We start from the raw sequence: 22,579 nt of genomic DNA, 5'->3' as shown, positions 1-22,579 counted from the left end.
TAAGAAAGCTGTACAGGTCTTAGCTACCTTTACAGCTGGTATTAGGCTCATTCTGCTTTTTCCCCAGACATGGTCCCAGCTAATTCCTGTGGTGCATGTAACTGCTCTGTTCCACCCTTTTGTCTTTCAAACATGGTTATGTACTGCCTCGACTTCCAGGGTCAACAAATATGGAAATTGTGCACTCAACAGCAAGCCTCTATATGCATTTCAAGTGCTAAATGTCCAGGGCTGTTTCAGAGCTGCCTCCCTGAACCGGGTTTGGTTACTTTGCACGTGCTCCTCCATCTGATAAGCAGGACACGACCGGTATGACCACAAATGAGTAGCAACACACAGGAGCAGGACATTTATGTTCTGTTGTCTCACGATGAATTTCATCCCCTTTCACGAGAGCTACTGCAAAACGCAGACACAGCACACTCAGAAGGGCCTGGAATGCGGCCGGTGAGCAGCAGCCTCATCTCCCACCATGCGACTCCTCCAGAGCGCTGCCCTGGAGGACACTGTCTCTGCAGCTGGAAAGCTTGGAGAAGGAGAGCTTCAGGCACAAGAGACATTTCCCCTGGTAGCACCACTGTATCACCAGGGGCAAGGCTCAGACAAGCCGTGCAAGTACTGCTGAAAGTCACCCGGCGTGCTCAGCTCGCTGGAGTCATTACGGCAGCACCCTTGCCGCAGCAGAACAGTTACACCGATAAATTTTTCACCGCGGACATTTCAGCACCCAAGCCCGCGGCAGAGGCGCTGCAGCGCAAAAGGAGGGCAACTAGGCCCAAAGGAGGGCAACCAGGCTGGTGAAGGGACTCCAGCACAGATCCTATGAGGAGAGGCTGAGGGAGCTGGGGCTGTTCAGCCTGGAGAAGAGGAGGCTCAGGGGAGACCTCATCACTCTCTACAACTCCCTGAAAGGAGGGTGTAGCCAGGGGGGGGTTGGTCTCTTTTCCCAGGCAGCTCTCAGCAAGACAAGAGGGCACGGTCTCAAGTTGTGCCAGGGGAGGTTTAGGTTGGACATTAGAAAGAATTTCTTTACTGAGAGGGTTGCATTGGAACAAATGAATCAAGCATTGGAATGGGCTGCCCTGGGAAGTGGTGGATTCTCCGTCCCTGGAGATATTTCAAAAGAGACTGGATGTGGCACTCAGTGCCACGGTCTGGTAACTGCAGCGGTAGTGGATCAAGGGTTGGACTTGATGATCTCTGAGGTCCCTTCCAACCCAGCCAATTCTATAAAAGTAAGCGAAGCCGCCGGCTCCCGCCTCAGGGAACCGAGCACACCGCCCACACCTCAGACCTGGATCCCACCCTCCACGGCGCGACGACTGGGAGCGCCATAGCAGTGCGCATGCGCCAGTGGTGGGGCCCCGCCCCCTTCCCTCGGGTGCTTCCATCGCCGTGTGCACGCAGGGGGGAGAGGGTTGTGTTTCCCCCCAGACGTCCCCGCTGCCAGTGGAGGTGGCTCACGGCGTGTGATGGTGTTCCCCCCCATCCCCAGAGCGCAGTGGTTCGGCCCTCTGGAGGCAGGCTGGGAGGGGCAGGGGCCGTTGGTCCCCTCGGCGGAGTGTGCCGGTGCTGTTGGGGGAGCTGCCGCGTGGCCGAGATGGGTGCGGCGGGGGTGAGGCGGGTTCGCCAGCAGTCCTACTGCCGGCCCGGGCCCAGGCCCAGGCACCGGGGTACCCCGGCAGTACCGAGCCGCACCGATCGCCTGACGGCGGCCGGACAGATCAAGGTGCGCGCCGAAGGGAGCGGGGCTGGGACCCGGCTGAGTGAGTTAACGGGAGGGGGTGGCGGCAGCGGCGGGCCTTGAGGCGCCCCCTGAGAGCCTCGCCTCGTGTTACCATCCCCGGGCCCCGTAGCAGGGCCTGGCTGGAGCTGGGGTAGCGCTTTAACACACGAATCACGTTTCCTTCCTCCTTGTCTCCGTCAAACAAAGCATTAAGTGAATCCGTGCGCCTTCGTCTTCTGGAATTCCTAGTTTTGAAGTTTACTATGTGTACTTAGTGCTCCTTGAGAGAGCTCTCTAAAGGCTCCCATTTTAGAAGACCGAGTTTTCTAGCTGGTTGGTGTTGAACTCTTGTGGGCAGTCTTGCCATGGGACTATCACTGCATAGTCTTAATACACCATATGCCTCGATTGAAAGACCACCTGTTTTAAATAGTTTTTCCAGAGTGTGGATGAGTTGGGCTTAAGGCGTGCTGATAGGGATGACTGGGGCTTTGGTTTTTTTCAAGACTGGTGGGCCTAGATATTGCTGCCTGTTCTTTGAAATCAGGCAACTATTTCAAGTATGTCTTGTGAAGCTCCTTGTTTTTATCGAGTATCTTAGTCCCTTTTAGATGAAGCTGTGTGCTCTCTTATTTTTCAGATGAAAGCAGTGGAAGTCTGTTGATGTCTGTAAGCAAGAACCAGCATGACCACAAGATTTCTCTACAGTGTGGTACGCTTGGCTTTTCTTATTAAATGCTTACTCTTTATCAAACTTTATTTATTTGAGAATTATAAGTGGTTGCCTGTTGATTGTTTAATTTTTTTCATGTGCTGTTTCCTTAATTTTGCAGAGATTGTAATTTCTAATACTCAAATTTTTGCCTTTGTGTTGCCCATTCGTTCCTGACCAGAATGAATGCGGTGTCAAGAAAGGCAAACAGGAACTCTTGCTCAGACTGTTAAAGGAGCTGATTATTTACTTTTCATCTCCCTGTCTTTGCAAGGACAAAACAAAAAAAATCTCTAAAATTTCTATGAATGAGCAGTTACATAGTAAATATTATGCTTCAGTTTTAAATGAAGAATCTGATGGTTCTTAAAGGCAAAAAAAAAAAAAATTATAATTGCCATCTTACAGTGTTCTAGTGTCTTTTGCTAGAAGTTCAGAACCTCACCGACAGCTGTGGGAAAAGACTGAGCATGAGATGGGAATACAGGAAAAAGTTACAAAGTATTGATTCCCCAGCTGCCCTGCAACTTTCTTATGAGGTGAGTGACAGTATTTCTTGTGCAGAGGTGTTCTTTGGCCTTGACTTTCAATGAAGCAGACTTTCTGTTGAAAAAGAAGTTTGGCAGAATGACTTTAGAGCAGAAATTAGAACTGAATCACTGAGAGTGAGATCAGCCTAATGACTGTTCTCATCAACAAAAGCAAAGTGTAAACCCTAAAGTAAAAGATTTGGTATGAGTGGATTATTAAAAGCAGTCTGTGGCTTCCAGTGTGCCCAACAGGAGCCTATACTTTTCCACGTTTGTATTTTGGGGGTGAAACTGTGAAACAGTCCAGAACACAAGGACTGAAAATTTTCGAAGACTGACAAAACATGAAAGCTCAGAGTCCTGTATGCGAAATGCTTTTTCCACTATAAAATCTTGGAAAAGTGGACACTATCCTAAAGTTAGTAGTGCAAGTCAACATGAAATTCAGTGGTACGAACAAAACGTCAGTGAAAACTACATGTATTATCAAAGATTTCTTCATTGCTGAGACTGTCTGTGGTCTGTGTAAGCTATGTACCCAGGGACACAACAAGTAATACAGGCCTTCAAAGCCAGCAACATCTGGGTCAGTATTGGAAATGTGAGGTAAGAATAATCCAGTACTGAGAAATCATTATGGCTACTTACCTGCATTTCAGGGCATATAAACCATACTAAGTAAACTATTAGCCTACTCTAAATTTATAGAAACTAAATCAAAGGTTGAATTCAGAGTGCAAGCTTAAGTTGCAGGTCACACTGAAGAAATGACTGGTTGTCTTGTAAATTAGAAAGGGTTGCAATGCTGCAACCCATGCTAGAAACTGCAGTTCCTGTTGAATAATTTGAGGAGTACTCAGGAAAATAAAAACCGATGGAGGCATTTTTTAGCAGCAGCAGCTGACTTTTATGACTTTAAACTTGCTGCACAAACACAGGGAAGTGATGAAGGAAAGATAGACTGAAGTAGAAGACCATTAAAAGATGTCCTGCTCACATATTTTGTGCAATTATCCCTCATTTAAACCTCATTTAAACCTTTTGCACAAAAAGAATGCAAATAACTTCTGCATATTTGTTTGTGTTCTTGTTTTTGTTGTTTCAAAACAACAAAACCTTCAGCTCTCCTAGAGACTTGGTGAAGTGGAGAGTGCTGCAGCACAGTGCTGCACAGTAATATTTCCAGGGAAGAACTATAAATATTGTTCAAGACTACTTGGAAGAGGTAAAAGTTATGGAGAAGTCTGGGGAAGAATTGAGGTAGCACTTGGCACCCGTTAATGAGTCCTTTGGGGTATTGAGAATTTTGAACGAAACAATGTTGTTGCTTTTTTATCACTGTGCTAGAAATCAACAGTACTGTACTAACTACTACAGAAAAGAAACATAGATTGTACAGTCGTCTGGTGTTTGCAGTAGTAGCTTTCAAAATGTGATCACAGCTGTGGTAAGGCAGATGAATTATTTGGCAGCAGCTCACAAGCTCTCAAGCCAAGCTGTGCAGACTGAGCCGAGTCAAGTTCTAAAGGAAGTTTGTGATCCAATAGTTGTCCATGCTGAAGACAGATACTCAGAAAGTGGCTTCCCAGAAACTACCATACTGGTTGATGTGGGGTTGGTATGCCATTTCCCAATGAGAAATTATACAAATAACTTTTTTGGAAAAATTAAATGGCTTAGTATTTTGCATTAACAAGTTCATACAGAAGTAAACTCAAGTGATGGAAGCTCCTCTACATCACTGTTCTTTTCTTTGCAGGAAAGAAGGTTACAAATCTTCAGTGAAGTGACAAAATTGCTTTGAATTTGTCACAATACCCTAAAAATTGTAGAAACAGAAAGTTTCATGCATTCAAATGTGTAAATTAGTTTGAGCAATATGAAAAACACAGAGGCACGTAATGCTTTACCTGTTTCATCAATGGAAAATGAAGCAGTGAATTCCATCCAAGACCTCCAGCACTGTAAGCACAGGTGGTTTTGCAAGGCTGGAAAATAAGATGGGCACTCTGTTCTTATCAACCTGTCAGACACTGGAAGATACATGCATGTGTAACCCACTATGAGCATTGTATCTAATAACAGAGCTGCTACTTGTTTTTCAACATAAAATTATTAAATATTTCCATTATTGTCCTGCTGTTCTCTTGAACTGTCCTATAATGCACAGATGTGTGCGTGAATTACTAGTAGAAAACTTTCTTTTGATTCCTACCAGCTAGAAGGTGTTAGTACTGCCATGAACTTGTACCCAGGATGTGAAATCTTGCTTAAATGAGTAAGGGGCCTCTTGCAGATAGGCTTTTCAAAAAATACATTTGCAGATTATAGCTTTTGACTTTATCCACAGGGATGAGGGTAAAGCTGATCTTGTAACTTTGTACCAGTCTGGGCAATGTAGAGAATGTTGCTGGAAACAGCTGTATGCTACATGTGTCAAGTCTCACCCTGTGTTTACTTTTTTCTAGGAAGAATTGTTGCAGCCAGCCTGAGACCAGTGGCAGTCTATGCAAGATTACTCAATAAGAAACAAACAAACACAAAAAGATAGAATACTAAGCCTGAATGTAATAATACTGTGCTTTTATCCATATGTGGACAGTCTCTTGTAATTTTTGTGTAGAAAAATAATAAAGATTTATGAAAATCTTGTAAGCCTGGGTTTTAAAATAAGAAGAAACTGAAAAACTGCAAGCTTGGTTTATTACCTTGATAATCTGCATAGCATGGTACTTCATCTAACTTAATGTAATAGGAAATATAGGGATAACAACTGGAATTCCTGCTTGTTATTTTTCAGGAAACTTTACAATAAATTATTTTATCTGAAGATCGAATGCTGAAATTCTGTGTCTTGCAATGTGTTGGTTTTTCAGTACTGAATGTAAGCAAATATATGCTTAGACTTGGCATTAATAAAGTTTTTGTTTGTCCAGAGAGAAGGAGTGTTAGACAGGAGTAATTTATTTTTAGTGATCCTAACATGCTTTGGATGCACTTGAAAGCTTAAAGTTTCTGTTAGGGATTATATTCCCTATAGATACCATCTGTTCAGGGGTTTTGCTCATGGGTCTTTGTTCTTGAAATGCAAGACTGGCAGGAGTAGCTTTAAATATTTTTTTTTTAAAAGAAAATTTGAGAGTAGCAGCTAATGCCAAGTTGTCAAAAATGTTAATTCCCTTCCAGCAAGAAAAACTAGGATCTTCAGTGTGTAATGCCTGTGGAACAAAGAAAAAAATGAGAGAAATGGTAGGTGTAGGGGCACCGTTTACTAAAATAGTAATGCTGGTAAACATTACGTTTGTTAAGCTGCCTTTGAGTTTTTACGAGTGCCTACCTGGCCTGTACCTCTGAGGGGAAAAAAACCCCAAAGAATAACCATGCTCAGTTACCTGCTTCTAGTGCTCTGTGGAGGGCTCTCAGTATTAAATGCTGCAAACTAGAACTCAAGAGGTGTGCACACAGAAAATGGTCTTGTTCCAGGTTCTTTACAGTTACATGCACTGTATCTGGGTTGACTACGGCTACCTTTATTAAATTAAAAATGTGTGTATCATTGGGTGATATGTGGGGGCATTCTTGAATGTACATATTTTCCCTTCTACATGTGTAGTAAATGTAGTGCTAGTATTTTATGAAGAACATCAAGTACATTCTGATACCCTCATTGAGGAAATAACTGCGTATTCATCGCTGCTTTTGGGATTTTACTAGAACAAGTAAAGTGTGTCATTTAAGTTGTTACCAGCTGGGACAGCAGTGGTTTTCTTCACTGCTGTATTGGGGTCTGGCTAATATGGACTTACTTTTCCCCATAGCAAAGTGCTTTGTACTAGGAACTAGAAAGGTGTTGAGAGCACACCAGTGTTCTGTCTGCTGCATCAAGGTTGTGTCTCCAACATTCCACCCTTACCCAAGGGGCAAGATATATGGTGTATATCTTATATGGTATGGGATATATGATATATGGTATAGGATATAGCCAGGACATCTGACCCAAACTGACCAAAGGAATACGTCACACCATATGACATCTGCTCAGCAATAACTAGGGAAAAGGATGAGAGGTGAGGAGGGGCAGGCGTTTGTTACTCTTTGTCTTTTGGAGCAGCCACTGTGCATACTCAAGCCCTTCTACCCAGGCTAAACCTCATCTGCTGATGGGAAGTTGAGAATAAATCTTGTTTTCCTTTGCTTCCATGTGCACCTTAAAGCGCCTTCATTTGTACCTGTGAGATCTTTTTCCATCGTACTGTCTCTTCCACCCTTGTGCTACTGAAAGGGGGAATGACAGCAGATTGGTGGGCACCTGGCATCCAGCCAAGGTCAGCCCACAACTATCAAGGAGATAAGTACAGGAGAGAAATAAAGAAGCACATCAAGGAAACAAGAACATCTGACACACCAGCTCTGTATCTGTATGTTTAGTTTGACAGTATATGTAGTCTGCTATTGCTTTCTGAATATTTTTAGGTAAGAAAGGAAACTAATATGAATATGCACTGGAAGTATAAAATTTAGTCTGACAACTTTCTGCTTCTAAATACTTAATCCAGAGAAGCAGTATCCTCAAGTGGATTTTAATTGGTACTACACCTGTTTTTACCAGATGGTGTGCTCAAATGAATCTGTGTTTCTGAAGGCTTTGCTCCTTTGTGCAATGTAAATAAGACACACAGGCAACCATGGAATGCCCTAAAATTCACGTTTTAATTGACTTTTAAATAATCTGGACATAAGTATTGACACAGCCATCTATCAAACTCAATTTAAAATAAAACACACAGTTGCTTCATGAATACTCAATGTACACAGAACATATGCATCACATTGATGTTATGTTTATGTTACATGTTATATATTTTATGTTGTTTTCTATCAACTTTCTAGGGAGCTGTGAAATAACAGGCTTTCCAGAAAGAAAATGTGCTATCTCTTCAGCTCAACATGCACCTGTGTAAAGGTGATTGATTTGGCAACTTAAATGGTAGTTTGTTGTGGTTTTTTTTTTCCTACCAACATCTTCAATAGAATGAGCTCAATCAGAATACAGGTTACAAGATTAGGGATATTGGTTAGAAATGCAGTGTAGAAAACAGCAGGTCAGGTCTAGCTGCTAATGAAAGAACCCAGCTAACAAGCAAGCGGACCAATATGGGATACACAAAAATGCTTTTGTAGTGTGATTAGCAAGCCCTCTTTATTGTATAAAATAAATTCTTTGCAAAGAGGTATATATAGCTATGTTGTAGGTGTTGCTACTGAGTAAGTGAAAGAATCCCATAACTTACCTGTTCTTAGCACTTGCAGAAGTCTCAGAAGAGGTAAATGCAGAGGCACAAAGTTAGAATTGTTGGCCTGAGATGAATTCAGCAGACTATAAGCAGAATGAGGGTAAGAATGTCTCAAATACCAGTCCTTTGTCCATGTGAGGACAGGTGTGTACAGGATCCAATCCTGGGGTAAACTTTCCCTGACAGAGTTGACTGTCTCTTGCATAACTCATCAGGACATCCAAAGATTTTGGACTGACACCCAAACTCTAGATCTAGGAAATGTAACTACCTCTAGGCGGTGAAAGCCCCGAGAGAGCACAGAAGGCTAGCAACAGCAGGAAGGGCAAGGTGTAGCTCAGAGCTCTAAGAAGTCAGCCACTTACACACAGTGTAGGGTTGGTTTAGGGTGTGCTTTCAGCGATCGATCACTTGTAGGTAGCACACGAAAGATCACAAGAAAACATGCTTTTCCTCACGTGACTGAGGAAAATCTTGAAGCAAAAGGAGGCTCATAGATATTCTGCAATAAGTTTCTTTTTCTGTACATTTAGCTGACAATGACATCCTTGACCAAGTTTTGTCTTTTTCTAGCACTGACACAATGTGTAATGTTAATGTGTTAAGCTTAGTCTTTGCTTTGTGGTCACAAAACCACTGTATGTGCTCCAGACTGACCTTACATTTATTCATACCTACTTTTCACAGTCTCATTGGAGAGAAAACCACTGACTCAAATCGTGGACTCTTTCTGTAAATTTCTTATTTAAATTCAAAAAAGTTGGCTTGATTACAAAACACCTCTCCTGTGACTTGACAATTGAAACCTATCACTACTAGACTAGTCAAAAGCCTGTTTTGAAATAGTGGGATAGTAAAATATCACACACTTGGCTTATGGTATCCAGCAATAATTCAAAAAAGCCCACAGGCAGATGACAACATACAGGAAAGCATGAGATCGGATGTAAACCTTATAGTTAATTTTCTTCTCAATCAGTATTTGAGGATTGACAAGAGATGGACACTATGCACACCACACATCCTCCTAAACTAGTAAATATGTTCTATTTGTCTGTGCCTGAGTCTGAGAATGCAGACTAAAGGCAATGATTTAGTAAGCAACAAGCTGCATGCAAGTGCATAACGCTCTACCTTGGAACACCCTGAAGAAGTAAGGAGTGGCTTTCATTGCAAACACTGTAACCAGTTCTTGTGTGGTCTGTCATATTTCAGTAGTCTTCCAAAAGACTGTGATGCTGTGGACAAATCCGTATCACCACATTCTTTGCCATAGTGATGGGTTATTTTGTGTTTGTGTTTGTGTTTTTTTAATTATTTTTACTTTTAGTTGGTTTGTGTTTCTTAACTGGTACATATGAGAATACTACACAAAGTCACAGATCCTAAAGGATCACTTTAAATTGGAGCAATGACAATGAAACCATTTAACAAATTTACAAACCACTTTGAGCAAATACTTCAAGCAAAGCCCAACAAAGTCCCAGGAAGAATCCACAGTAGATTCAGGAAATGCTGAAGAACCTCTATGAAACAAAATTTTTACTACAGAGGTATTGTAAGCTCTTTACTTCCCTTCACTTTGTATACAGAGATTGAAGCAGAGTTGTCCAAAATTAGTGATGAAGGAAAAATATTTATGAAGTGAAACTGCCTTCCCTGGCACAGTGCAGCATATCCCAGCCTTCAGATCAATCTATAGTGTGAAAGGAACATACAAACTGTGCTAACCCTGGTGGTTAGTAGCATCCACTTTTCACCTCAGATCATGAACATGAGACAGAAAAAAAAAAAAAAAAAAAAAAATGTATCATAAAAGATTTCAGTTCTCAGTTTTTAGTTTTTGTTAGTTAAAATATGTATTAGCGATCCGATGTCTCTTGTGATGCATAAGTTAGGTGTCTTATACTCGCTTCAGTTCTCAAACAATATTACTTTTCTGAGAGTGCTGAAGACCCCTGCTGTGTTGTTGGTGGGGGTGGGAGACACAGGATCGCTGCATGTCACTGAAGGCAGTGGGGGACTGAGTTTAAGGAGGGTCGATGTAAAAAGGCACATGAGTTGCTACAGTCATGTTCAATGCTGTTTGACAAATTCAGTATTTAGTTTGCAGATTACACTTACCAAAATTTACTTTAACAAAACAAAAAATTTTTGTAAGCTTCTTAATTTAGCAATACCTGAAGGCTTGTCTGTGTGCTGACTGTGGACAAAGGGGGGCAGAGGAATAACTTTCAGCAATTTGTATAAAGTGACAGGAGAAGAGCTAGGCATCACTTCAGATATGTACTAAAAGACAGTCCACTCAATGTGCCTCTCATTTATACTATTCCTACTGTGACAATAGAAAAAAAAATGCAATTATCATACCTGAAATACTGCCTTGTCATTTTATCATAGTAGAAATGGCTCAGAGAAAAGTGTCAGAAGGTACAAACCAATTGTTTCACTTGAAAAGAGATTAAGGCAGAGTTTACTAATCTAATTTAAAAAAACAATTTAAAGGCTATTTATTTGCTAGCCATCTTAAATCCTACTTTACAAGTTTCATTTAACCAGTACCTAAGTGCCTTGCTAAGCAGTCCTAATATGGTGGATCAGTACATAATCTTCTTTTTTTTTCCCAGTGTGTTTTACTATAAGGTGATAGATGTATTTCTAAGGTATGGAATGTTCAGTCCCTTTACATAAGAAGGAATTCAATATTGAGAGCATTTAAAATTGCCAAGGGAAAGTACACCTGTATAACTTTTGGAATTCTGTCCTACAGGGTGTTGTTACCCAGTTTTGAGCTAAAAACAGGTTGAGTCAACATTTGTATTAACAACATGAGCATTTGTTGCTGTGCTAGGCTAAAATAAACCTTGTGAGAGCTATTAGTCCTTATGTCTCAGGACACAAGTTGATCCCCATATTAATTGTGAAGATAATTCTCCCCATCCCACACTGTATTGCACAATTGGCCAAAAACATGACTATTTTGCTTCTCTTGAAGCATCTGGTCCTGACCATGTCAGTTAACAGTCATTTTTTGGAAAAAGGCTATTCAGTTACAGACCAGACCATAAAGCCTGTTTTGCTGCAGCGATTTTTTTTCGTTCATTTTTTGGAAATGTAACTGCTGATCATTCCGTTTTCCTACGACTTTTCTTTTGGTTGTCTTATCAGGCAGCTTCTCCTGGATGAGTCACAGAGTGCACTGCAATGGTGTTGGTGATAAAAGCATTGCTTGGCCTTTTCAGCAAGCAGGCTGTGCTTCTGAATGTCCCAAAGAAATTGCTACCACGTTGACTTTCATTCCTTTCCTTGCACACACACACACACAGACACATACAGATTCTCATTTTCTAGACAATAAAATCCATTCACCATCTTCAGCTACAGCTGAAGTCAAGTCTCCACCTTGAAGCGTGACACCTGTACAGTTTTTATGATCTTAGAGGTGGGTTTTCCATAGGCATTGTTAGTGGGTAGCTGAGATGTTTCTTCTATTAGGCTATCTTTAGATCCATTCTGTCTCTGAAGGGAACAAATAAAAACATTGTTGAAAAGATATAGCAGAATTTAAGCACTGTATTTACTGTACCAAATGTCACTTATTTGATCAAACAGAACTTTCTCCCCCTCATGCCTGCTCTCTCCCCTGCCAGATACTGACTGTCTGTGCTGTTTGGATTTATAATATTACAAAATATAACTATTCAGCAAGTGCCACAACTAGTTATTTGATATTTAGCAAAACACTGCAAGACAGCCTCACAAGGAATTAGCAGCCACTGCTGTGAGGGGATCTTGGGCAGAGAGAAAAGAGGTATTTTTTTGCACACTGAACATGGTAACATAAATTCCTTCCAGGGCATTAATTTAAGCCATATTGTATCGAATAAGAACAGAAATGATACAATGTGAATTTTGAACTGGATTCAATCCCACAAAATACATATTTCTACAGAGCACTTAAATGTGTTTAGCCTTAAGTATATCAAGACCCCTTCACTGCTGGAACAAAATAATCAAGGATAGCTCATTTTTTGAGCTATTGTATTCAATAATTCCTATCAAAGAACTTAATTCCTATCAAAGAACAGGTTATGTGTTGGCTAGCTTTGAAGTGAAAAATATCTCTTTATTGTTTTAAAATTGTTCAACTTCAGTTATTCTAACTGCTTATAAGATAAAACATGACATATTTGCTGATTATATTCTGTGCAGTTTCCACACTGCATGACAGTATTGGCATGGGGTTTTGGTATACCCGCATGCCAGATTAGCAGATATGATGACTGGTGTGGGAAGTTAGGTATCTGGGATTCTCTCTTCCATGTTTTGGTTTTCCTTTTGTGTTCTTGTACAACAGACCTGAGGATGTTTTTTTAGTACAATTTTCTTCTCACATTTTGCCCTTAATAAAACTATTTAATCTGAGAGGTATTGTACCATAATGTAAGAGGAAAGCCAGTTGTTACGTTTAAAGACAAGTTACGTATCATTCATTATAGCCTTTTTAGATTTCAGTAACATTAAAAAAATAAAGCAGGTAGATAAAAAAAAGAAAACAAACAAAACAAAACAAAACCAAAAAATAAACCAAAAAAATCCCCCCCCCCCCAAAAAAAAAAAAAAAAAACAGAAAAAAATAAAAACAAAGCAATGCTTCAAAAGGACAAGCAACAAAACTCCAGGAAACTTTCTAAGAAGAGCCAAGTAAATGATAGTAGATTGTGATTACAACTGCAACCCAAACACACTTCCACATTTTATGAAATTGTGAAAGTTGATTCTCCTCCTGTGGACAACAGGATTTCATCTTAAGGAAACATTAGACTCAAATTGGGAAGGAGTCCTCCAGTAGCAGAAGCAGGTGTTCACAGGGGCATATGCTACAGAACTACATATATTTAGAAATACAAACATAATGTAAATATAAGCAAACATGTGAAATTTCAAGTCACACTTCTGCTGAAAAAAATCTCAGCCACCTTAATTTTCACTGAGGAAACTGAAGATCTAATTTGCATAAAGCACTAGACCCTCCTTTCTCCCTCAAAAAAAAAAAAACAAAAAAAACAAAAAAAACAAAAAAAACCAATTGTAAAGAATGCACAATTACTAACCTGCTGAGTCAATTGGATACTGGGACCTTTCACATCTGAGGATCGTGTAACAGGCAGTGGAGGCACCAGATCAGTTTTTGCACTGGAATTACAGTGTTACAAAACTGATATTACTATACAAAGTAAACTGTAACTGTGCAGAGGAAGAATAGTGAAACTGATTCAGACAGCTACATAGGTCTAAAAGGCACAATCCAAAATACTTATCCCCACCTTCAGACATCTAAAAGCTATCATGCTGATCTTCAATAATCAGTTGGCACATTCCAATCAGGGAATAGGACATTCCATCCCTTCTCAAGGGGCCTGACTCCTCCTGATCACCAGGAGTCTCCCAGCTTCATATGAAATGGGTCTCACTTCTAATAATTGGTGTGCCAGCCATCTGCAATTGGCCTTCCAAGTGGGTGATACCACCAGGAAGAGTGCTGCTGATATTTAAGGCCTTAATAAAGGGGACAACAGGGCTGTCACTTTTCCATTCGTAAGTACATTCTTTACACATCAGTCTTCTAGGAAGGATTCATCATTGCTGGAAAGGGTTGTACTACAGGTCCCATGAAACAAATTACAGAGTTAATACAGATGACATCTTAACTCTGTTAATGATGAGGGTATCTGGAAAGCAATTCGTGAGGTCTCATCCCTTATTCAACTCTGTGACCTACCACTGAAGAGCAATACCTTTGGATTTTTCCATTTTTCCCCCTTCCAAGCAAGCCTCTGTGGTCCAGAATAGATCAGAAAAGTTTTCGTACTTTTAATCATTTTGCTCTGAAGACCTACTATACAGAGGGTTGCCTGAATCCTGTGCCCGCAACCAGCCACATTTATGCCACTTCTATTCTGTCATCTCTGAACAACTTTTGGGCCACAGTAACCCAGTCCATTGCTAATAATGACTTTCACATACTTCACTTCAGAGAGGACTGATCTTTCACCATCAGAGCACTGGGACCGCCGGTACTGACGGTAGCTTCGAGGCGAGTGTGAATGTCTAATGCGGATCGGGTCGCCTTGAGTCCTAAGAGACACAGAATTCACATCAATAAGTTAGTAAATCAGATCTTTGGCACAAAAACCATAAATTTAACTGCAGACTGAGAAATGCTTCCATTTTTTAAATTAAGTGTAACAGATTTTTTTTTTGCAGTGATTGAAATGAAAAGGCTGATAGTTTTCTTAAGAGAAAGAAACCTTCCTACTTGGAATTCAATGCTTTAAAAATGCAAAGGTCACAAACTGCCATGCCCATATTTGAGAATGAAACAATTGAGTAAAGAATGCATTAATATATGCAGCTTTACCATCAATCTTTTCTATTTATTGGTGCTGTGGAAACACATTGTAATGCAAACCAGGATCCCGCTTCTGCCACACACAGCTGCTTGTACTGACACATGGCATCCCAAATGGGCAATTACCACAGTGAAGTGGAAGTCAATTCTTAAGAAATAACTATGCCCTGGCAGTTGCCCATGAAAAGCAAGGGAAGGGGCTAAACAAGTCAAACAGTGCCTTAGATGATCAGAATAAAATTTTAAAAGGAACCAGAAGTTTAGGAAATAAATGGATTTGCTTGTCTGCATCCAACTGTCTCTGATTCTATAGTGCATAACATAAAACTGACTGATGGATGGCACAGGGATGCATACAGAACATACAGGTGTCCAGCAGGTTCACAAGTGCATGGAAGAGACTGAGAGAGATGAAGAAGATTCTCCTCATATTTTGGAAAGAGAAAAATACTAAATTTTAAAATTATGAAGTATCCTCATGCAGCCAATTCTAGATGAGCACTCGGAGCTGATAAAAGCTTAGACATGATGTGTAAATTCACTCCTATTTCACTATGATGGAGTTCACAGTAAAATAAGAAAAGTAGCCTTTTATATTCCCAAAGAAAAATCCTGACATAAACTCACTCTATTTTAGTGTATGGAATTTCTTTCAATTGCTCCTCAGACAGGCCAGATGGATCCACAAGCTCCTTCCTAGAAAGGATTAGGCAAAGTAAAAAATGTTACAGTAGCTACCAATGACAAAAATGTCCTCATTTTTATTATATAGTCTGAAAAGATTTACTGAACCAAGCTATTGTCAGCCTTGAAGCCATCTTAACATCAAGAAAATAACCACAAACCTATGAAGAAATGTGTCTAACTTCACTTTGACTGCTTCAATGGCATGTCACATCCTGCTTCACCTTCCTCTCACCTCCCTGCATATATGTTCTTGCTTCAAAATACATATAAACCTTGTTTCTACTGGACATTGAATATGCTTTGGAATAGCGACCTTCCTAACTCGCAGTTCTGTAGCAGATGTGATCTCAACCTAGAAGAGTCAGTATTACAAAAAAAGGACATTTTGGAAGCCACAAAGGAATAAATCTCTAAAATGCTGTATTCTTCATTCATAATTCATCTACATACAGTGGTCATCTGTATTCAGTGCATTCAGTGATCTGCAGTATCTTTTACACACAGACAGTCATTAACACCAGCATAATTTATTGTGGCACATAACTAAATCAGAAAGTAATGCTTTATACCCACAGAGGAGGGAGTGTGAATAAACTATTCAAGAGGCAAGCCAAGCAGTCACTCTGACCTCAAAAGGACTATACTTACTGAATATGTTTCCACAGTTCTTCTTTAGCTTGCACATCTGGGCTTCTCCTATATTTACCAACAAAGACAAGAAAGGTAGAATTGTGAAAAACATTGTCCGATGTGTGTCTCTTCAAAAAACTTTAACAGCACAGACCCTGCACAGAAATTACAGTAAATGTAATCCACAAGTGACTTCATTTTGAGGTTTGTTATCTCAGAAAATGTATTAAGCTTCATCACTTTACTTTCATCACTTTACAGCTGAACAGTAATGTCTTGAACTACAGGATTCCAGTCTGCTAACCTTCATCTAGAGGATACATAAAATATAAACAGCAGAATTTTCCAAGCCAAATCAGTGATCAGCTATTGCTATTCCTTATCCATCTGAGGACAATATGTTTTGAAATAAGACTTTTGTAAAAGGCCCTCAGAAATGTCCTACCGCCCACAGAGTCCTTTGTGAGCAGGTGAAGGGACAGGCCACGCCAGACTGACACCCCAGTAATCCCCAGCCATTCACAGTAAGCACCAGTAAAGAGGACCCATCACAACTGCAATCACAGTTCAGCCTCTCTCTTTCTGTTAATTTCCAAGAAGGGTTTCTGTTTACTTAATTTGCTCCTGTAATGTCCAGGACAAAAAAAAAAAAAAAAAAAAAAAAAAAAAAAAAAATAGAATTTAAAAAAATCAAACCAGCAACAACACACAGACACACACATACAAATATTTTAGCAGGTATTTCATTCACAAAGAAAGAATTTAGACCAATTATAATTTCCCTGCTGCAGCCATAGAGATGTAGTAAAGTAAGCTTGAATGGCATGCCTGACATTTTCCACTGAATTACAGAAGGTATTGTCTCCAAACTGGATCCTGCTTATTTTTAATTTTCTTACCCTATTTTATTGGTGCAAAGTCACTCCTGTTACTAAAGCTGGTGAATTTGGAATTCATCAAAACCCGTGAGGAGTAATTAGATTAAATGCATATTTTATACTGTGGCAGGGACTGTATTTGCATGAAGAGATCAGATAACTTGTCACTGGGATTATATAAACCCAGTGTTGACAGCTAGACTGTTCCACACCAACTAAAATGTGAGGGATGCAACTTTTAAACAGATTCAGTAGGCACTAATGCTCCTACTGACGTTTCTAAAAGATTGTCTTATACACTTTGCTTTTTTGCTTAAACAAAAGGGACACTTGTTTTGGAGAGATATAATTCAAGTTTAAATGAAGATCAAGAAGGACAGCAGAATTCTGTATTGTAGTATTTGTTAAATCACCTCTCCCTTGCCCAGTGACAGAGTAGTATCAGAAATAATTCCAGACTAATTCCCTAGCATCAGAAGTTCCTTTTTTTTTTTTTTTTTTTTTTTTCCTGTTATTTCATTGTTCCTGTGTTTGGCTCATTCTAGAGTTGAGTCTTGGAACAATGTTCATGGACATCTATATTGCACTAAATATTTTACAGTTGATGTAAAGGCACACGACTTGGGGATGGTAATGCTTGGGGTGTTTGGGCTTTTTTAGATTTTATAGCTGCAGAAGTACCCAGAGATGTTAAGCTTATTGGTTTATAAGCAACCAAGTGAAGCCAAAGGGTGAGAAACAACCTTTTATTTGTGATTCCCTAGTGGGACTAATACAAACTATCCATAACCTCAGGCTCCAAGGTGGTGACTGCTTTCCAGGCAGCATGATGCAGCCACCCCAGGCAACTTCCATCCTTGACAGACTGCTCTGTTTTTTGTTCTGAATGTCCAGGTCCTTCTGATAGCTACAGCTATAAGTGGCTTGCAGTTGGGATTTTTCTCAGCATTTAGAGATTTTTGTGGTTTAGTGTGTGTTTCTTGTAATGCATTTAGTTTGCTCTGATTTTCACTTCTCCTATGTCTCCCTTCTCCTTTCTTGAATTTAGTTCCCCCCTGAAGTCGGTGCATCCTGTTTTAACTCTCTGATGCAGTAGGGAGTGATGCAGTGGCATTTAACAGCCTGTTTTCACCCCTCAGTTTTGAATTGATTTCTCCTTCTGTGCAGCCCCCTGTGCACAAAAAAGCAGCTGCATTCACCCTGGGGATGGGAAGATAGGCATCCTCTTCTTTCTAAGGCTGAATGATCTGGCAGTGGGGAATGCAAAAGCTCCCTGAAGAAAGCCAGCTTCTTCAAGAAGGCTTTGTAATGCTTACAAGCCCCAGTTTGCCTGAGGAAGAGAAGCCTCAAGGTCACTCCCAAACCCAGGATCTCCATAAAGCAGGGTATTGTGCACACCCCTGATCCATCTGATCAGCTCACAGCTTTTACTTATTCATGAAATACAACAGTTGGAGATGTGGCCTCTCCTACAGTAAGAAATATTAATTTGTGGGGAGTGTGGAAACTGAGTCACCAAATAAGAAGTTATCTTCATTTCTCCATTTTCTAGGAACTGTGCACCCTGTTTTCTGTGGCCAAATCCAGGCATTTAATTCTGTGGTGTCTGCCATTCACCTTCCTTCCACCCCTACAACTACACTAATAAGAAGTCACTGCTGTAAAATGCAGTTTAGCAATATGACATCTCATGGGGAAAAAAAAGAAGAAAAAAAAGAAAGGACAAACACAGTGGCTCCTCAGACCAAACTGTTTTTATGAATTCCCATCCTGGCATTAATTATTTTTCATCTGTTTAAGAAGTGTTACCTTACTGGGATAACCTCACAACATTTATTCAAATAATTCTGCACAAAAGAATATCCAGAAATATGATACAAATGAAGTAGCTTAATAAAGGCTTTTTCCTTCTAAAGTCTATTCCTGCTTCCTTTGAAGGCAAAATGAAGAAAAGCTTACACAAAGAAAGGTCTTTATAAGGTGAAATGTAGATATTGGATACACCGCACAGGAAATTCATGTTTGTATAGTTCTTATCAGCCAAAAACAAAGTAATCCTTCTGTTAAATCTTTTAAGCCAGATCACAATCCCTCTTCCACTTTGTTTCATTTTTTTATTGTGAATTGTTTTAGAGCTCACAGTTTTCACACATCATGTGTATCTGTATCAATAGCTTCAGCACAATTTGTATGCTAATCAGATTCTCTAATGCACAAGAAACCTAATAGGGATTCCCAGTAAATCATGAGTCTCTGAGATTGTTTTTGTTTAGTTTTATTTCATTTTCACAAGCTCATACAATTCTACACATTAATAAGGTCTGCATTATTTTTTGGGTCTCTACCACCCCTTATTAATGTTTTAGTTTGAGTCACAAATGTTAAATTTAAATGGCCACGGAATTTTAATGGCCATTTTTCTTAATTAAAAAAAGCCCTTTGGCTACACAGATGTTTTACATGAACTCTTGAAAATAAACCCTGTAGAACTAGCATTGGGAGCTTGCTTTAGTTGCTGATTCCTTTAGGAGAAGAAAAGGTCAAATTCTTGTCAAATATTTTTATTCCTGACACTAAAGAAACACCATCCTAGCACCATCAGTGATTAATATTACTCATTATCAGACAAATGAAATGCACTGCACCAAGCACAGTAACAATCTTTCAGCCTTTACTTCATGCTTCCAAAGTGAACCCCTCGTTAAACTGACTGCAATAAGGAACTTAATGTGAAAGTTAAGTTCTTATCTGTACTACTAAAATGAAGCTTTTGCAGCAACTGCTAAATGCACAAATTTAAATGACCATATGAGCAGATCTAAAAACAAAAGCAGCCATCCCCTGTGCCCTGGGGAATCCTCTTTCCCTTCCTTCTTGACCCACATCCACTCATGTATGCAAACAGCTGAACCAAACTAAAATAAATTCTCTTATAACCTACTGCAGCTTAACAGCTAAATTCCCTTTGCTTAATTTTTTTAAGCCCTTCGAAAGGAATTTCCATTTTACTTTTTTTAGTTCTTACATGTATATTTTCAGGACCTCTCCCATACTCTGGAGGTTTGAGCTTATTTTGTTGTTTGCATTTTGGTTTTTGAAATTAAAGAGTGCAACAAAAAGAAAAAATACATTCATTACTTACATGATAGGGAAAGAATTAGAAGCCATCAAAACTCTTCATGATTCAAGAAAAAAGCCTAAAAGTTGGCTGTAAATTTAATCTAACCATTATTAACTGAGTACTCTTCCAACTTTAGAGTACTTTCTGCACATTGTAAGAGAATGTAATTCAAAGCTAATGGCTATATTTTTCAGATTCCATACAAGTGAGTTTTAATTTTCCTGATATTTTTGTAATATATCATTGTATAATTACACCTAATAGCATTTGACCTTTGCACGGCTGAAAGTGAGCAAGCCTGTGCAAAGCCAGTTACAATAGAAATTCTAACATTCAGAATTTTAATACTAAATTGTATTTATCATAAAAGAACAAAACCTTTGCAGCATGAAGCTGGAGTCAGAAACAATTTTTAGCAACACACCCAACTACAAACAGAACTCAAGTTGATTTTAACACTGAAAACTCCAGTGCATATTACAGTTTCCATTTAATGAAATAACTGTTCAATGCATTGTACAGTTTTTCTTGGTAAGTCTTAATATGATGGGTAAAAAAAAAAAAAAAAAAATATCAACAGGAAGTAGTTAGCTAAGTGTGCTGTTAGCATCAGGGCTGGCAACCCATCCGTGCTAGCCATGCAACAAGGTTGGAGATAGTTTCCAACACTGCTCTTCTTGCCTTTTCTCCCAGTGCCTCACAGTGGCTCTCCTGCACTCTTCAGCACCCCGGGACCTGCCCTGGGCTCGCCCTGCCTGCCATGCACACTGATGCTGGCACTGCTTTGGGTGGTTTGGATTGGTTGCTTGGGTGTCAGATTAGGCTGGACACAAACATGGTACAAAGCAGCATGTCTATACCCCAGAAACATTCCATTAGAAATAAAACATGAATTAAGAGAAACCAGCATTTTCATTAATTTGAGAAAATTCATTTTGGAAGCTGATAATTTCACCATGTCAAAACTGGCTGTCAGCAGGAACAGAACTGCCTGGCAGCATGGAAATCCTGACATCAAAGTGCAATAAATCACTGACTGCTGCTTGCCAGTGGTAATTTGACATGGAGACATCAGCAGCTAGTCTCATCTGGAAGAAAACCACAGACACATAACTAAACAAGCGTGCATATGTTTCACAAAAATGTCTGCACCTATCACACAAAACCTGAATATTTTCAGAGCATGGCAGTGCAGAAGGGAAGTCACTGTCCTCATTACAGAACTAAAGCTCAGTGAGCCACAAAACCACCCAGGACTTCACCCAAATTCATGGTGATCAGCTCTGTTACAAAGCCCTTCATGTGATTCTTGTGCCTTAAAATTCAAATCACTAAACAAAGGGAATTTGACCACAAAGACAAATCTGCTAATGTGAGAACACGCCATATGAAAGTCTCTGTTCCTTAGCACCCAAAAGCCACCCCCACATTGGATATACTCCTCCCATTTTTTGCATGCTACAACAGACTTGATTTTCATGTCAAAGAGGTTACATACGATCTAGATCTGTGCCTGGATCTCCGGTAGTTTGGATCTGCCTGGTTTTTCTCCTTTTGTCTCCGTAGCACAGCTTCCCACTGAGGAGCTGAGTCAACCATGTCATTCTCTTGCCGTAATCTGCAAAAAAAGTACTGAAAGTTTAGTATGAAGTCTCTGATGCATATTCCACTCCACATCATTTACAGAAGCTGTAGCCCTCCAATCATGATATAGAACTCTACAATTGAAACTATTTCAAATAGTTTTTTGCAACACGCACATTCCTAGGATCCAGGCAAAATCCCTCAGGGATGCCCCTGGTGAGTTCCTGCTCAGAGGAAGCAATTCCTTCAGCCTGACCTGCCACAAAGCCCAGGATGCCCACAGATCTTCCTGGTTGCCCCAAACACATAACCCTGACATTGCACTGCTGTGGCTTCAGCTGTTGTCTCTGCTTGTAGTCTTCTGAGTGACATGATATGTCTTTTATGCCTTCTTGAGTTTTGTTTGGTTTTGCTATTGTTGTTTTGGTTCTTGTATTTTTTTAATCCACAAATCTATTATTGGAATGTAGTGCAGATTAAAGCAGCTGTCAAAATCTTATGAATTCAGCCCATTTGTTAGCAGGCTGAAGTAACTCCACAACAACACAACCAGCCAGGCAAACCAATGTGCCAGCACTGGGCTATTCAAAGCTCTACAGATATTTCATGGTTTGGGGGGTTGCAGATATGACTGATTTGATGAAGTGCTAAGGTGGAGCAAATGGATATACTTGGTCACAGCAGTGAATTTAAAATTCAGCAGATTTCAAAACAGCCCTGGAGACATCAGTCCAAGAGTAAGTTCTTTGATAGGATGGTATGACCAGTATATTGAAGAAGCCAGAGGAGCTTAACAAAACCAGAAAGACTGAGAGGTAAAACAAGCAAACAAGCCAACACGGATATAGGGATGTGACTGATAGGAAATGCAAAGTATGCTGTTGTTGCTCTTCACTACAGATATACCCTTCATCAGAGTTTTGAATTGTATCAGGCCAAACTGGATACACAGGCTGCTGCTTTTCCATTCATCAGGTCTTCTCTCACATGGGTAATGAGTTTTGA

General features: G+C 39.9%; 1 protein-coding gene, 1 long non-coding RNA gene and 1 other non-coding gene across 5 annotated transcripts in view; 2 read left to right on the top strand and 1 right to left on the bottom strand.

The window, feature by feature from the left end:
* The first annotated feature begins 1,581 nt into the window (after positions 1-1,581).
* Positions 1,582-7,168, top strand: LOC139790312 (uncharacterized). Its single transcript, XR_011723454.1, has 5 exons — positions 1,582-1,729; positions 2,367-2,438; positions 2,847-2,977; positions 5,437-6,817; positions 6,855-7,168. It is a non-coding gene; the product is annotated as an uncharacterized lncRNA (long non-coding RNA).
* Positions 2,588-2,719, top strand: LOC139790460 (small nucleolar RNA SNORA13). Its single transcript, XR_011723502.1, has one exon. It is a non-coding gene; the product is annotated as a small nucleolar RNA SNORA13 (small nucleolar RNA).
* A 491-nt stretch (positions 7,169-7,659) lies between the features above and the next one.
* The window catches only part of EPB41L4A (erythrocyte membrane protein band 4.1 like 4A), a 125,143-nt gene continuing 110,223 nt past the window's right edge, over positions 7,660-22,579 (bottom strand). For all 3 annotated transcript variants that reach the window (XM_071731957.1, XM_071731958.1, XM_071731959.1), the window contains 6 exons: positions 21,489-21,608; positions 16,010-16,057; positions 15,302-15,370; positions 14,290-14,400; positions 13,377-13,458; positions 7,660-11,781 (listed from right to left, as the gene is read on the bottom strand). In XM_071731957.1, coding sequence (XP_071588058.1) covers positions 11,653-11,781; positions 13,377-13,458; positions 14,290-14,400; positions 15,302-15,370; positions 16,010-16,057; positions 21,489-21,608 — 559 coding nt within the window. In that variant the 3' untranslated portion in view covers positions 7,660-11,652. The remainder of the gene's footprint in view (positions 11,782-13,376; positions 13,459-14,289; positions 14,401-15,301; positions 15,371-16,009; positions 16,058-21,488; positions 21,609-22,579) is intronic.

The sequence above is a fragment of the Heliangelus exortis genome, chromosome Z (assembly GCF_036169615.1).
Source record: "Heliangelus exortis chromosome Z, bHelExo1.hap1, whole genome shotgun sequence".
In the NCBI taxonomy this organism is placed as follows: domain Eukaryota; kingdom Metazoa; phylum Chordata; class Aves; order Apodiformes; family Trochilidae; genus Heliangelus; species Heliangelus exortis.
Note: the sequence above shows the minus strand (reverse complement) of the source record. Positions and strands in the feature narration are given on the sequence as shown.